At 35.4% G+C, this 17,917-nt stretch overlaps 1 protein-coding gene across 1 annotated transcript; it reads left to right on the top strand.

Moving 5' to 3' along the window:
• Window positions 1-357: 357 nt before the first annotated feature.
• Window positions 358-17,247, top strand: LOC101897501 (esterase B1). Its single transcript, XM_005178640.4, has 4 exons — window positions 358-674; window positions 15,036-15,348; window positions 15,412-16,299; window positions 16,366-17,247. The coding sequence occupies exons 1-4, from the start codon at window positions 631-633 to the stop codon at window positions 16,816-16,818; spliced, it is 1,698 nt and encodes a 565-aa protein (XP_005178697.1). The 5' UTR covers window positions 358-630; the 3' UTR covers window positions 16,819-17,247.
• The last annotated feature ends 670 nt before the right edge of the window (window positions 17,248-17,917 follow it).

Here is a 17,917-nt window from a genome sequence, read left to right on the forward strand (position 1 = left end):
ACAAACAAAAGATATCAAAAAAAAACTAAACCTCGGTATTGTGTGTTTATGTTTGACGCGTTTTATTGTCTCGGATTGTTTTGTGTTTCGCATCTAGGAAAGCGTATTTTCCGTTTACGGCAAAGCGGGTGCCATTAATGCAAAATCGACCCATTAAAATTTGTGCATTGACGCAAAGACCGCAGGCAGAAACGTGAATTGTGTGAGAAAATAAATAAATCTCCATATTTGGCCATTTGCTATTATCACACCCCCCACAAAAAAATCGGGTTTGGAATCTTCAAAAAAAATTGTGGTGTTAAATTAAATATTAATGTTTGTAAATTTTTGTGACAAGAACCCACATAGCTATTGAGTTTTTGGGACGGTTGTGTGACGAAGTTGTTTTTTTGTTTTAACATTTGTTTATATTTACCTTTCGTGTGGTGCTGTGATTACAACCAGCTTATGAACCAATCGAATTTTTTTGTATTGCTGTAATATTGATATAACCGGCAAATCCGCTCATCCATTCAAAAGAACTCTCGGAACAAGTTTCTGTTGTTGTTGTTATTGTTATTTAGTGTCTCATCGAAAACTAAAAACTCATCAAACCGGAGTGAAGCTACAACGTGAAATAACAACAACAACATGAGCCACATATCGCTATGGGATATACTGAAATTTACAGTAAAGTGAGTAACTCAAATATTTTCCATGAATCTGAGTTTGATGTAGATTACACGAAAGGGGAGCTTAAGTGTAAAGATAAATAGAATTGATGAAGTTGGTAGAGGTCGAACTTTTTTTACCCTCCATAAAAAGTACATCAGCTTGGAAGACGTTTTATATTAAATATTTTGAAATTTAGTTATATATTTATTTAATTAAGAAAGCCAAACCTTTTCTACCCTTCATGATAAGGAAATTAAACCTTTAAAAAAATATTTGGACATATTTCGAATTATTGGGACTACACGAAAGCCAGGACCTATATAAACACTTTCCTATCAGATTTCCAAACAATTACATTCAAAAATGTGATTTAAATACTCCGAATCTGAAGAGATATACTATGTAATGGGTACGTGGACCTTTACAGATAATTTTTGACAGACTCTTGATAATTTAAACTAAAATATCTTAAATTCGCCTTTATTGGAAAATGTGGTCAAGACCCGCAAAATAAGTAAAATCAGGAGTTACCTTTAGGCCCACATTGTAAATATTCTGCAAAAAATTTTACTACCCTCTTGAAAACCGAGATGCCAAGTAAATTGAAAAATGTGCCCATGCCCAGTAAATACCTGAAATTAGGGACTACATTCATATAAGTGTTCCACCAAAACGTGAGCATATATTGATATTTTTTCAGGGATGGTTTATTTTCAATTAGAACTTAAATGACCTAAATTTGCCGAATATGGAATATAAAATATGGTTGAAATGTAGAAAAATACTTGAAATCGGGAGATACTCCTATGTGAAGGCTACACCAAAACGTGGATCGGCATGGTCCATATTTCGTTCAAATGATTCTACATGTAAGCCAAAGGCCTGTGTTAAAATTTGAACCTCTAACTAAAATGTTGAGAAGTAAAGAGCAAAATATTTGGTACCCTTTATCTATAGTTAAGGGTACATATAATGGACCCTAAAGGAGTTTGGCCTGGGAATCCAAAAAAACCTTTTGGGATTTTTATCTACTAACAGAATAAAATAACCTTCATTTGAAATTACCCAGACCATGACCAAAAATTGTCGCACATTGTAATCTGTTTATATTAGAACCCCGAAAAAATCGCTCACATTAAAAAAAGTGAAAATCACTTGAATTCGAGCCGAAGTGCTAGTGGGGACAGGAAAAAATCGAGCAAACTCAATTTCTCGTTGGCGTTTGAATAGGAAAGAGTCTGTTTTACTCGTTTTTGAGTTGAAGCAAAATTCGTTCGGAAGTGAGCAGATTCTACCGAGCACTATTTCTATATGAAGCTTACTCTTGCTCTATTTTATGCGATTCTGTAGGGTGGGTACAGAGGAAAACAAATAAATTAAGTGTAGTCTTCGTAAAAACTCCCACTTCTCGAGCCGTCATGTGCTCGAGCAAGTTTCGCTGCTAAGTGAAAATTAGCAGAACTGTGCTATGATTAATATAAGTTGGCTTATATAGTCGCGTTGGTGGTGCTAGGGTTAAAGTAGTCGGCTCTCAATCCTGTTCGGCTTGTAACTGTCCAATGATATTAGAGAGATAGAGCTCGACTTTACATATTCAGGATGTTGTTATTAGATCAGTGATACTCGAGTTGTAGGAATTATCTCAATGAAATCCGTAAATCTGATATTCGAAGAGGTCTTTGATGCGGTTCGCAACAGCAGTCTGTTCTCCGAACAAAAATACTCCTTACATATCAGATTACCAACCCATTATTTTAGCAAGATAAATGTCGGCTCGAAAATTTGAGGTTATGTTGTCTACAAGGGTACTAGGTTTGTTGTGATCAGCTTTAAGGCATTCGATCAGATTTAGTCGGCTTGATCGAACTCGAATTGTAGTGCTCTGCTCTGAATGTTGTAAATTCCGTTGAAAAACTTATTTCATCTTATAATCTGCGTTATAACAACTCGTATACCACCGAGCGATCTAAGCTGACTAAATTATCCATTATTAAAAAAAAATCAAATTTTCTTGTCACCTGCACCTCTCTCGAAATGGTTGAGATAGGCACGTTAGAATTTCTATGTTTTTTTTAATGGAAACGTATAATATACTAAATTATGAAAATCTCGATTCGAAGAGTGAAGTTAAAAAAATCGACATTTTATGACTTTGACTTGCTAAAACTTGTGTATCCCGTGCAAAGAAATCAACATAAGTCAGGCATGAATAATGGGCTACTAAAGTTCATTGACTCGATTTTGGTGTTTTCACATAAGTCTTTAGCGTGTTAAAAATAACTTATTATAGCTTATTTAGAACCGTTATCTCATCTCCCAAGAATTCAAATCCATACTCCATGGAGTCTTGGGATATAATTAGAAAGTCTTCGTAATCATGGAACCAAATATAGTTCAAATGGAATAGCATTACAATATTTTACAAAACATAAAACTATATTTAGCTAAGTATATTCTATATTCCGTCAATTACATTCATATTTATGAAATCTCCACTATCCAAACAGAAGGCATAGATACTCACGCTCTTTTCTAAAAAAAAGCCGGCAACTGAGGTAACCCACCGATTTTATGCAGCATTCATTGACGGACGCTCGATTTGTTTTTTTTTTTTTTCTTTTGTATCCACTGATTGGTGTAGATAACAATTTGTTTTTTGTTTTGCTTTTTCATTCGTTTTGGTTTTTTTCGCCGCTTTGTTTTTATCTTTTGGTTTATTTAATTTTATATTTGTTTTGTAATACGGAATATGGATACATGTGAATGCTATTTTTTGTTTTTCACTACGAAAAAAACGACGACGAAAAGAAACTCGCATAGGTTTATCATGTTTGGGGCTATGGATTTGCGGGTCCGTTGAATGGTGGGTAACTCTTTTGCCAATTTCAGTTTTGCAATGATGTCGCAAATAAGTGTGACTGGATTTTGTGGTGGTGATGATGGTGGAGGTAATGTGGCGATGGGTTGGTTACCCGTCTGTCCGGTTGCATTGGTACACTCACTCGATTACTCACACACACACACACGAGCGCACACACTCACTCTATATAGTGGAGTAGTTAAGGGGCCAGTGTGTAATTTAGTGGTTAAATAAATAGGTGAACAAGTTTATTTGTTCGGGCCTTTTCTGGATTGTTGAAAATGTGTTGCTGTAACAGTAGATCTAGCCGGTCTGTGGATTTCTTAATGAATGCAAAATTCTTGCAAGGCATTCGAAATTGAAAACACACAACTTGTGTTAATTACAATAAAAGTGGCGGAAAATCCTATTGGTTATAAGGGGTATTTAAAACTATAAAGAAAAATTTAATGCATTTAATCCAGGGAAGTAGTCTTCACTACAAATGGAATTGACGATTTTAATATAAATTAGGATCACACCTAAAATAAGGACTCAAAAACCTTCTAAATTTCTGGAAACGGAATTAAAACTTGTTATATGTACGTTTCATTAATATGAGTATTATTAACAATCATTAATGGATTCATTGCATTTCGTGTACATATAAAAAATGATAATAACGTTCGAAATATAAAAAATCTGATAACGTCAATTAAGAACTTGCTGTTCTCCTAGAACGTGAATGTTAAATAATATCCGGATTGAAAGTGTATTTTCTTCTTTTCGAAAAAAATTGTATAAATTTTATATGAATTATCATAAGGAAGTTATCTAATAGATGCTTATGCGTTCAGGTGCACTCATCTGCTGAGGAGTTATTGTCAAATTAAGTTATAAGATAAATGCTGGTTCTTTCTTTATTATAATATTGGGGATAGGCCGGTGTCAGCATCTAATCAAAATTTGGATCTCGACTCAAGATATATTTTACAGTCAAAGGGTTATGCGAGAACAGCAGCTGTGTGTCAATGAATGTTAGCAATCAGAAGATTTTATAATTATAAAATATACGATGCAGCGGAGATTTCATATCCTTCCAAAAAATCTCTAGTACTGGTAATAGTTTTGGACTTTTAGTCCCATTTGGAGCTCTGGATGAGTTTCATCTTTAGTGGTCTGTCTGTACGACAGTTATTGACCAATACCAAATTCTCTATTGAACTGTGTACACAAACTATTCCAGGGCCCCTTAAATGCCCACATGTGTGCTTCAATGAGCGTAACTCTCTTTACACACATTCAGAACCATTGAATTTATAACAATTTTGTGGAGTACTTGTGTTTTAAATTTCGTATTTGTAATAGGAACTTCTGTTATAGCTTTAAACTTTTTATAGGTTAAATGTTCCTATAGACCTTATGTAAAGGTACTCCACAATTTTTATGGATCACTTCTTCTAGAACTTTACGCCCCAAAAATAATAAAAAATAATCATAACTTTCATAAAATGCGTTGTTATTTCCTAGTTCACTTTAAACTTCTCACATTTCAATATTGGTAGTAACATTAGATCTACTGTAAAGTTTGGATGTGCTGACATATCTTTTAGTATCTGTCAAATCTTTAAGTGGTCCGATGCAGAGGGTTGAAATTCCCACGATTAGTTTTTATATACCCTCAGAATAGTTCGGTTTATTAACATTTATTTTGACTTGCGTTATAATTATTGAAAATATTCACCCATTATGAAGGTGACACTGAAGTGGCACAATGTAAGAAGTGGACTGAAGTAGTGGACCAATATTGTGTATGGGTACCAGACGCAGTGGTTTGATCTATCCCAACTTCATACTGGACCTATAGTTGGTAGAAATGTTGGGGTATACAAAATTCGAAGACAATTGGACTCTTCTTTCACATTTTGTATGCGTTGTGGTTATTCGAAATGTTGATCCGTTGTAAGGTATGTACTAGAAGGAGGGTACCGATGTTGTCCATTTTCTGATACAAATATTAGGATTTGCAAAGTTTGAACGAAATTGTATGAACCCTATTTTTTCTATGAATTATTATTTTTTTTTTTTTTTTTTTGAAAAATTTGAACTTTTGCAGGGAAGTTACCAGAAGGTGCATATATACGAACTTGATAATAATATTACGATGTACCGAATTTCGACGAAATCGGATACCATCTTCGAGAGTTATCGCGTGTACACTAGCTAGTCAGACAGATAGACGGACGGGCATCCCTAGATCGACTCCAAATGTCCTGAAAAAGGCCTGGGGTCGAAAAACGTTATATGGATGAGGCACGTTTTGGCCGTATCTAAAGAGTGTATAAATATTAAAATTTGTGCAATTTGAAGAAAAGTGGATGCTTTTATCGAAGTTTATCAGCGTTTTGTTGTTTGAAGTGTTGATTCCTTTGACGGGGAGGTACCAGAAGGAGTAGTCCGATGTTATCCACCTCCGAATATGATCTAAGTTTTATAAAATATATCGATCTGTAAGGTTTGGACTTATTCAGATTATTCCTTGGAGAACATGCAGATTAAGTGATGGAGTATGGAATTTGGCTATATCAGTTCAAAATTTCCCGAAACGGATTTCATCTAAAGTGAAGTGGGCCCTAAAGCTATCATTTTAACAAGGAACATACGTTTAGTATTTACGTTTTAGCATCATTTTTATTCTGGTGACAATAACAAAAAATCTGACTCCTGAGAACCAAAACTCTTCGAAATATTCATATCAGACCCAACAAAGTATGTATATTCTTGATCAGAGTAAAATTCTACGTCGATTTAGCGATGTCCGGCTGTCTGTCTGCTGTAATCACGCTATCTTGAATAGATATAGAAGGCTAAAATTTTGCACACATGTTTATTTTTCCAGTACTGTACCTCCCGATATTCGGTATTTTGATGCGATTTTTGCGCTATAATTCACCGGAATTGTTTCAAATTTGGTATTTGAAGTTCGAAATGGATACTACACCCTAAGACAGAAAATTGTCTGTGCAAATTTGGTATTTGAAAATTGTTTGTGCAGGTCCACGTCTTCGTATAGCCCCATATAAGGGTACCTCCCAATATTCGGTATTTTGATGATTTTAGCGTCATTATTCACCAGAATTGTTTCAAATTACGTACTAAGAGTTCGTTATGAGAACTACAGTCTGTGACAGAAAATTATCTATGCAGGTCCAAGTCATCGTATAGGCCCCATATATCAGTACTTCCCTATATTCGGTATTTTGACGATTTTAGGTACAATACCCATCGAAATTTGTTTGAGATGTGGTATTTGAAGTTCGTAATGGATGCTACAGCCTGTGACAGAAAATTGTCTATGCAGGTGCAGATCTTAGCACAGCTACATTATTCACTGTTTATTTCAAGTTTCGAATTTGAATATAGTAATAGCTTATGACAAACAATGCCTATGTAGGTCCACGTCGTATAGACACCAATATAAGGGCTATATGTGGTATTTTTAATTTTTTTTTTAAGAATTTTATTTTTTGAAAATTTCCAAATTCGTTTCAAATGGTGGGGAGTATTCCAAGTTCGGTCCGGCCAAACTTATTGCATTTTAATTTGTTAAGTTTACAGCCATTGATCCAATATAAATTTTACAATATTAACTGCGAATGATTTTTGCGAATATTTTTTCATATAAGAATAAATACTACATCTTCGATTTGATAAATTTCGAAAATACTTAAGACGTCTAGGAGTCCAATTCTGCTGTATTTCAAATAAGCATTTATGCAAATCATTTCTGGACAACAAAAGAGTCAATAAATGCGCAATACAAGGTCAGTTGACTCAGTTTAGCATAAAATGTTAATTTTTTTTTTCTGAAGAAGTTGGGTGAAGAGAAATGAAAAGAAACCCCCGAAATGAAAACAGTTTATTTTAAATAACTAATCTATTTTGTGTTTTGTACAAAATCACACATCTGCAAAATAGTTCATTTATAATGCGCACTGAACACATACAAATTTGTTATTCCAATAAAAAAAAGGAAAAAAATGGTTTGTTGTGAATTCAAAAACACTTTCAAGATGTTTTGATTTTTTGTTTTTGCCCACACTAAAAACTAAAAAATAAACTAAAGTAATAAACCTCAAAGTGTATACTTAAATTTAAAAAAAGCAAAACAAATTTATTTACTAGAAACCATTAATTTTTAAGTACAAAACATAAGTTATGTTATGGTAACTTATATTACAACAACTTGGATTTTTTATTACCCTCCAACAACGACGCACTGCATTGGCTATGGAAAAATACCCGAAAAAGGTGTATTTTGTTTTTCTTCACACATTTTTGTACAATGCATTTTTTTAAAAACAATTAAAGTTAATTATGTATCATAAAAATATAATTTTGCCAAACAAAACTTGACAATAGAAATAGCGTTTGGACGAATGGTTGGATTACCTTAATCCACGGAATGAAGGAACCTGTTTGAGCCACGACATTCATGTTGGTAAAAAACACAAAACAAAAATTTGAAGACCGACAAAGATGAATTCAGAATGAATTGTGTGTGTGTTTGTAACAAATGGAATGGAAGCCCTCAAGCTGTGAATTTTTATAGTTGTTTGTTGAAATCAATATCAACTCGTAAATCTCATAAAAAGATTTGTTGTAAAGTGATAATTGACATTTTCAGAATAATTGTATATGCCATAGTATTGTACATAATCGGCGGTTTTTTTAAGATATACTTTTAAAAATATCAAATATTATGGAGATAGTAACATTAAAATACACAGACACAAACAACTGTCATGCCTCAAATGAATACTACAATGCGGAAATTTGCAATTTCGTTTTTTTGTACTTCTTTTGTTACTATATTTGAAAAAAAGTATTTTATTTCATGAATAAAACTTAATGTTATCATGACGGTTATTTAATAAAGTGCATTTTGTTTTGCGATTTTGTGGTCGAAGTATTTTGTTGCACGGTCCAAATAATATGGAGTTGCATGTTAACAGCGGCAAATTAAATTTCATTAGGGTTTTCATTTCTCTTTTGTTTAATTTTTTTCTGTTAATTTTTATCAACAATTATTGTTTTAGTAAATTTGAAAATTGTTTGAACTTTGTCATCAGGCTGATTTTACACTTTTTAATCTAAACACTCAATTGATAAGGTCTATTTTCGTTTTATTCGATTTGCTTTGTTTCATTGGCGAAAATTCAATGAGTGTGAACAGCAAAAAAATTAGCTAAACAAAGACACTACAACAATAAATGTGTTTCATTTAAATAATTGAACTCTGCATTGATTTTTTTTGAAATTCGCCTACAAATAAAGTAATCATAAAATTAATTATATGGAGTCATGGAAAATTGTATAGAAAAATAAAATCTATGAGAAATAATATGTGAGCATGATGTGACTGGCAGTTTTAGGACCTGCACAATCATCAAATAACAAAATAACTCAATTCGGTAACAATTTTTTGTAAGGAATCTACAATAAGTTGAGTAAAAACAAGTAAAAAAAATATTAAGTTCGGTCAGGCCGATCTTTTAACACCCTCCACCCTTCGGCAAAGAAAATAATTTTTTATAAAAGCATATGAATTCAAACGTTTTCCACTTTAAACCAGAGTAAGGCCGTTTGGATAATGTTGTTAAACTTTTCAAAAAACCATAAAGTGAATGAGGCTGTTATATGGGGCCATACTGGGGCCTATATAGGCAATTTCATACTTCAAGGATTGTCATCTACCAAATCATCTTAAATACCACATTTAAATGTGACTAGGATTATCAAAATACCGAATATTTTTGTGGGTAACGTAATATGTACGCCACCGGAGCTACAACCCATTATGATCAACAAATACCAATTTTCACACAAATCCCTGAACAAAAAACATAAAATACCAAATATCGAGAGGTACCGTTGCATGGGGCTATATAAAAACGTAAACCTATATATACAATGTTTCGCCACCGGATCTAGAATTCATTATGACCTACAAATACCAGATATTAGACAAATCCGTGGAAAAATGTGACAAAAATCACAAAAATACCGGATATCGACGAATATATATAATATTTTGTCACCGGAGCTAGAATCCATTGTGATCTTCTAATACCAATTTTTGGACAAATCTGTGAAGAAATGTAGCAACAATCATCATCATGGACCGATATTTCTCATTTCACAATACCAACCATCCAAGACACAATACAAATTGTTCTGCCGAATAATGTTGGCTGTATCGCGATTTCTACAGACAGTCGGACATCGTTAAATCGACTTAGAATTTTATGCTGATCCAGAATATATATACTTTATGGGGTCTATGACGAATATTTATGGACGTTACAAACTGAATGACAAGGTTAATATGCCCTCCTTTTCAAGGTGGATGCATAAAAACTGATTCATTACATTCCAAACGGAACGGTTGAAGCTTGAATTCCTTGGGTGGAGGTGCGAGAATAGGTTTTGTGTTTGGAAGTTTGTGCTAGAAGAAAATTTGCCGAAAAATTCCAAAAGTACTAAATATGGTACCCTTTGCATTGGAATAATGAGTCAATAGTGGAGTGTATATAAATAGATGAATCAAAGAGTATTTGGAAAATATTAACGTACGAAACTTATTTAAACCTACGAAATTGGTACCATGATTTTTTAACAGATGGAGCTAAAATCTTTATATTTTTTGTTGAAATCAAAGTGGGGAAGCATTCCTGAGGTGGCTTTGGAAATTCGTTCTTAAGTGTACTAATCATACCAAAGGGTACTTTATTTGATACAATATGGTTGGGTTGTATAAGAAGGCCTTTCTGGTAATGCGCACAAAAGGTTTGTGCGGATTGTAATCGGACGCGTCCACAGGTTGCGGATAGTGGAAAGCCCAGTAGATATACTGGGTACCTATGAATTGAATAATTAGTCGCGGAGAGTCAGCCTTTAATACTCGAGTGCCAATGATCCTTAGACTGACGAAGCAATGTTTCGGCGCCTCTAAAGTAGCCAAATCGTTGTGCTGGCCTCCACATAAGGAGGACTCGTAATAATAGGATATAATATGACCGTGTGTCCATTAGGTTTACATGTTGGAAATCAGTGTACCGATCATACTCTAACGGAGTCAACAAATAATAGAGTCAACAAATAATACATTTAGTTACCGAGTCCTTACTAAGGTACGGAGGCTATACCTTTGTCGACCTCAGGCCTTTCACAAAACACTGACGTTTGGAAGATGTCCTGCTACCAGTAGAAGGTCGGACGAGAAGTTTGGGAAGTGTTAAAAGACAGTAGCAAACAATCGCTCGATTATTGCGGATATGGTGCCGTTAAGGCTGAGTAAGTATAGTATCCCTGTAGGCTACTGGGAGAGCTCCCTGTATGACGTTAAAGACAACATGGATACCACTGTAGTCTAGACCTGAATAGTCCTGTAGACCTGAATAGTCCTAGCGGCCCCAATAACAATTTGGCGATAAATACCGGCATGTCCACACTCTCAAGGCAGAAGTCAATCGTGTAAGAAGGAGGACAGAGCAGCGTCGCCATTGTTAAGATAAAAGCTCTCCCGAAACCAAGAGAGCCAAATCCAAATCAAAAGGATACGAGGTATAAAAAGACATATCGGCAAGCAGTAAACCACTGCTTAAAAGTCTGATCACACCATCGGCCTCACAAATAAAATGACACTTTAAATATCATAATATTTTATGTGTATATTTGCCCCTACCGAAAATGTTTTCGTAGCTCCCTAGTGTAGGAGAGAGATTTTTGTTATCTCTTTTAGCACAGTCCACTTTGAATGGGATAATAGCATTTGGTGAGCATACCTTCGAATCATTACAAATAAATTAGTTAGAATTCTCCGTTGCAAGTGATATGTTTGAGTAAGATTTCGAGATGTAACCTATACAGGGTTGCCCATATTCGACGGACCCATCTGGCAACGCCATAACTTTTGACAGAGATGTCACATTGCTTAATAACATACCGCGTTTGAAGCGTCAGTCCAAGCAGATTTTTACCATGAACCAATAAACGCCACGCGAGCGCTCTGAAATAGTCAATTGTGTCAATTGAAGTCATTTGTGAAAACTCAACGTGCTTTTAAAACATTAAAAAATGTGAGAAGTGCGCCTTCTAAGAACACCATTAAGCGTTTATACGAAAAATTTTCGACTGGTAAGGCTCTTTCTAATCCGAAGAGGCCATATAAAAGTCGACCAAGGCGATCGGCCGAGAATATCGCTGCCGTATGAGCCAGTGTTGAGAGGTCCCCAAGAACATCCCAAAAACGCCGTTCTCAGCAGTTGGGCATGGCTCGGTCCACTTTACAACGGATTATTCGCATTGATTTGCATTTGTTCCCTGCGGACAAGCCTCGTCGATTGGAATGGGCCCAAAGAGTCATCGAAATGCCGAAAAAAAAAACATGGGTCCGTCGAATATGGGCCACCCTGTACTACAACCAGTTAAACATGATAATATGCACTGAAACCTGCTTACTTGCCCTCCCTTTTAAATTAATATTAAAATGTATCCATAATTGTGGTGCAATGCACACTATGAAGTACTTGTTCCCAAACCCGGCCATCTATATTAATTTTTTGTAAAGCAGATCCATCATGATTATGCCAGACCACAGTACTACATTCATTTTTCCCCCTTTCGACAACAACAAACACTTGGCAGCAATGTTTACATTGACCAGACTGTCAGCGGCCATAAGTTTTATTGTCATCAGACCATTACTATTCCGCGCGATGATGGTAAGAGGTAATTCCAATGACTTATGGAATAAACAAAATCTGCATAGATTCGAGTGTTTGTTTGGTTTGTGTGCGTACTCGCCCACATTGCATTTAAATGATTCATGGGGTCAAGTGTTGTTTTAATAGATTTATTACGATGCATATTTCGCCAATGCAACGGAGGTAATTATATATGCCAATGTAAAAGTTATTACACAAAAGACTATTTGGCAAAAAGGAGACATTTTTTCCAAGCACAATTTGCATAGATGATTACTAGGATAATTGCAATAGTTAAATTATAGTAAATTATTAGACAGCTATAAAAATATAGGCAATAATCTGTAAAATATTTAGGTTTCCAAACGAAAGTCATCGTTGCTAGCAAAATCTATCGATGAAAGACTATTGTAATTAAATGTTAATTAAAGCTCATTAAAGTGTAAATTTTATTATTTATTTATTTAATTTTTTTTTTGTGTGTATTGAAATTAACAACTCTCTTTGAACTTTGGAATTGAAACAAAACGGATGAGAGTCCTATAAATGATATCATGTGTAATAATTATTATTTGTTATTGGTAGTTATTTTTATGAATAGTTACTGCGAATATTTGAATGCAAATTTATGACCTTTAATATTTTGATCGTGACAACCGCCGTCCTTAGCCCTAGCTATGCTTAAATTGGTTATAAATATTTATGGGTTTTCTAAAGATTTTCCAAATGGGTACAAATCACGTTTCATTCTACAAATATACGAATGCATAACCCTCACATTCGTGGTGGACCCTCATACCAAAATTCATAATTCTACCTTTATTCCAAGACAACTCATTGTCCACATTCAACAACCTACTATGAACACTATAACAAAACTCCTAAATCCAGCGCTACGTTTTGCTACACTACTATGGCACTGCTATTGCACGCTTTTCCAAACGTTTTCCATTGTCTAACAAACAGAAAAATTCATTGGTTCAGTTTTATTCTTACCTTTTTATACCCTACACCACATAGTGGTAAGGGTATTATGTCCTTGTGTATTTGTTTGTGACATGGACAAGTTTACTTAGTTACTTTTGAGGATCTTCATGTAAGTGTGTCCCTTTCAGATTCAGCATCAATTTGTTGGGTATCAACGCTCTCTCCGGAAATAACCTTTGTTTTAACCCGGTAATTAACCACTCCTGAAGGCAATTTTCAGCCTAGATGATAGCATCTTCTGGACGTTAAGGTAGATTCTCAAACATTTATGCGGAGATATTTTTCTTTATACTTTTGGTCTCATCATAATCAACTGCATGTGGAAATTTTAAGTTTACTACTTGATATACCCCATATAACAGTCCCTTCCAATTTAAAGCATTTTCAAAATTTCGTATAAATTTTGGGCACAAAGTTGATGTACAGGGTTGCCCATATTCGACTGACCCATCTGGCAACGCCATAACTTTTGACAGAGATGTCACATCGCTTAATGACATACCGCGTTTGAAGCGTCAGTCTAAGCAGATTTTTACCATGAACCAATACACGCCACGCGAGCGCTCTGAAATAGTTGAACTTTACATTCAACAGAAGAAGTCAATTATGAAAAAAAAAATGTGAGAAGTGCGCCTTCTAAGAACACCATTAAGCGTTTATACGAAAAATTTTCGACTGGTAAGGCTCTTTGTAATCCGAAGAGGCCATATAAAAGTCGACCAAGGCGATCGGCCGAGAATATCGCTGCCGTACGAGCCAGTGTTGAAAGGTCCTTAAGAACATCCCAAAAACGCCGTTCTCAGCAGTTGGTCATGGCTCGGTCCACTTTACAATGGATTATTCGCATTGATTTGCATTTGTTCCCGTACAAAATTCAATTGACGCAAAGAATGTTGCCTGCGGACAAGCCTCGTCGATTAGAATGGGTCATGGGTCCGTCGATTATGGGCAACCCTGTATTTTAATTATTAAGTTTCATAGGGAATATACTCGTTTCTAGCTAGCTCCACAATATGATGCGGTCTCCATAAAGCGGTATCTCTAATTTTCGGTATTTTGAAGGTTTCAGATTTAATTTCTTTGGAAATATTTACTAGTATCCATCTTGTCCTTGTGGTATAAAAATTTGCAACACAAAAAAAATTTGTCTATGCCGGAATATATTTCGACATAAGGCTCGTATTGTTCGTTTGGCCGATTTTGTAAAAACTGGCTGTAACATTCTCCCATATTTCACTATATAAATCTTCCCTTACTGGAAGACATTAAAAGTTCGATCAGAATATATTTAAGGCCGTTAGTACTTGTTTCTATGAAAGTCGGAACTCCCTTGGAGCTTGATTGCTCAATAATTCCATCCTTCCGTTGTATCTTCTCTACTTTTAACCAATTTACTTTCAATCCCTTTTTTGTATTTAATTTCAAAATTAAACCACTCGATACAAGCCCAAAAATATGGATCGATATAACTGACAAACATTCGAGAAATCATGTGTAAACCTCTACACAAACCAGAAATTAAGCGACAATGTGGAAACAAACACCAAATTACATACAAACACACATAAATGCATTGACATATACAAATCATTATTATTAGCTTTTGTTTTTTGGGTCGAGACGATTTCAAGTTCATCGACAAGCCGGTAATAATTATGTAAGCGATTGGCGCTAAAAAAACACAATACACAATAAAAGAGAGCCCGAAAAGAGAGGGAGAGAGAAACACCAAAATATTACCCTTATTTCGTAATTTATATTAATTTTTGTTTATTTTTCTCTTACAGAGGTTTGGACTACAAATTCGAACAGTATCGGCTGAATACGGGTGCAACGGTTACAACAAAAATCGCCAAGGGTGAGGTTAAGGGTGCCAAGCGTATGTCAGTATGGGGTAATTCATACTACAGTTTCGAGGGCATACCATTTGCCAAGCCACCCTTGGGTGAATTGCGTTTTAAGGCTCCAGTCGAGGAAGATCCCTGGGATGGTGTTTTGGATTGCACAGGCCCAGCCAATGTTCCCTTTCAAGGGAATATGATTTTCAAGAAATACAAGGGTTCGGAAGATTGTCTGTATTTGAATGTTTTCACCAATGATGTAAGTCCAGAAATTCATTTGAATTAAAAATCTATATTAAATCTAATCCTATTTCTTTTGTAGATCACTCCCTCTGCCCCAAGGCCAGTTATGGTCTGGATTTATGGAGGCGGTTTTCAATTGGGTGAAGCCACTCGAGACATGTATAGCCCCGACTATTTCATGTCAAAGGATGTAGTCCTAGTCACCATTGCCTATCGCTTGGGTCCATTTGGTTTTTTGAGCTTTGATGACCCCAGTGTAGATATACCAGGTAATGCTGGCATCAAAGATCAAATTATGGCTCTCAAATGGGTGCAGAAAAACATTGCCGCTTTTGGCGGAGATCCCAACAATGTGACCCTCTTTGGAGAGAGTGCAGGTGGCACTTCTACCCATTTGTGTATGGTTAGTGAACAATCAAAGGGATTAATACACAAGGCGATTACCATGTCAGGATCGATGCTATGTCCCTGGGCCTTGCCACCACAAAATCAGTGGGCCTATCGTCTAGCCAAAGCCCTTGGTTATGATGGAGAAGAAAAAGCAACCGAGATTTATCAGTTCCTTAAGACAGTCTCTCCCATTGAAATACAAAAAGCAACTCCCACAATTTTGAACAAGGAGGAAAAACACAATCGGGTAATGTTCGCATTTGGTCCAGTGATAGAACCCTATCGCACCAAAGACTGTATCATAGCTGATTCCCCGCTCGAACTTATGAAAACATCATGGAGCAATGATATACCCATGATTTTGGGTGGTACAAGTTTTGAGGGTCTACTCTTTTATCCAGAGGTAATGAGGCGCAAAGCCACCTTGGATGAGGTGGGAGATTGTGCCAACCTATTGCCGCTAGACTTGGGTATTGACAAACGCAGTACTAAGGCTCATGAGTTGGGGTTGAGCTTGAAGAAGGCCTATTTTGGTGAAGAGGAATGCAGCATTAATACCATTATGAAGTTTTTAGAGGTAAGTTGGGAGCCCCATTTAATCTGAGCTTACCTAAAATTAACAATAATTTTCTTTTCCCCACAGCTTTGTTCCTACCGAGAATTCTGGCATCCAATCTATCGCACAGCTTTATATCGCATGCAATTTGCCCGTGCCCCCACCTATGTATATCGTTTCGATTATGACTCGGCCGATTCGAATGCCATTCGTCGCCTTCTGTGTGGTGATGCAGTGAGGGGGGCTTGCCATGGCGACGACATGGTCTACCTGTTCCGTTTTATGTTTTCACATCGCATGCCCATGGACTCTCAGGATTGTAAAGTTTCCAAGACCATGATAGATGTATGGACAAGTTTTGCAGCAACAAGTGATCCTAATTGTGCCTCGTTGGGCGATGTAAAATACGAACCTCTGGGAAAGGATACAACAACAATTAAATGTCTGAACATTTCCAATAAAGTTGACTTTATTGATTTGCCTGAATTAGAGAAAATCAAAGAGGTGTGGAATAGTTTCTATCCCCAGGGGAAGTTATAAGTATGGAGCGGGTGAAGCGAATGGAGAAAAGAGCGAGAGAGAGAGAGAGTTGGCTACCTCATGTAAATAATTTCCATATTCATATTTATGTTAAACAAAACGTCTTAGTAGGGTAAACAGTATTTATAAATAATTATTTTTATTTTGGAGAAAAAAAACTAGAAAAAATCTGATTGTTAACCATTTATAAATTTTAAAATAAATTTTGTTTATACAGAAATTGAAATAGTTTTATGTTTGGTATTGTCTAAATTTATAAATCTTGTTTTAGACGGAGACTCATAACTAAGTTGAGGTGTAGGAAATGTCGATGTTTTATAAATTAATTAATTGCTGGGGAAAATGTTTTATATTTAAGTCATACATCACATTTATTTTATAAAACTGGTTTTAATTGTTATATGAAATAAACATTGTTATACATTTTTAGATCAGGTGTTTTTGTTTATCAAGAAAATGTCAATGCAAGAAAAATATGTGATTATACCCTACAACACTTTGTGTTGGGGGTATTACAAGTTTGATTGGGCCAAAAATTATATAACACCTCGAAATATTGGTCTCCCACATAGGAAAGTATATATGGATCTTCCTATCTCCCCGAGCTGAGTTGATCTATCTATGTATGTCCGTCCGTCTGTCTGTCTATGTTAATTTGTAATCACTCTACAGGTCGCAATTAAGGCCCGATCTTCACGAAATAAAATGAAGGTGTGGATAGGGCCACAATAGGACCCTATTGCTTTTGGAGATTTTCTAGATTTTGTAACTGCTCTACAGGTCGCAATTATAAATCAATCGAAGCGGAAGTGTGCATGGTTCTAGAGCTTAGGACTGGGCAGAAGCCTTCCAATTTTGATGGTCATCGGGTCATTTTTAGTTGGTGAAATAGACCACAACATTTGTGTTAAATAAAATTAAATTTTCCATTAAACCGCGAATATTTTTAATCCCGGCGAAATCACAAATAGACGAACAGGTCAATTCTGACCGTTACGTAGATGCCGATAGTAAATATATCGGATATATTTAGCGAAATATGTACAATACTTATATACAAAGGTAGATGTTAGCTAAAATGCTTATATCTCAAGAATGG

This window comes from Musca domestica, unplaced genomic scaffold (assembly GCF_030504385.1).
Source record: "Musca domestica strain aabys unplaced genomic scaffold, Musca_domestica.polishedcontigs.V.1.1 12, whole genome shotgun sequence".
NCBI lineage: Eukaryota > Metazoa > Arthropoda > Insecta > Diptera > Muscidae > Musca > Musca domestica.

Bases quoted from the DNA above. Each gene is read 5' to 3' on its own strand.
- LOC101897501 (XM_005178640.4), top strand. From the start codon at position 631: ATGAGCCACATATCGCTATGGGATATACTGAAATTTACAGTAAA. The intron at 675-15,035 runs GTGAGTAACTCA...TTTCTCTTACAG, and splicing joins ATACTGAAATTTACAGTAAA to AGGTTTGGACTACAAATTCG. The intron at 15,349-15,411 runs GTAAGTCCAGAA...TTTCTTTTGTAG, and splicing joins TGAATGTTTTCACCAATGAT to ATCACTCCCTCTGCCCCAAG.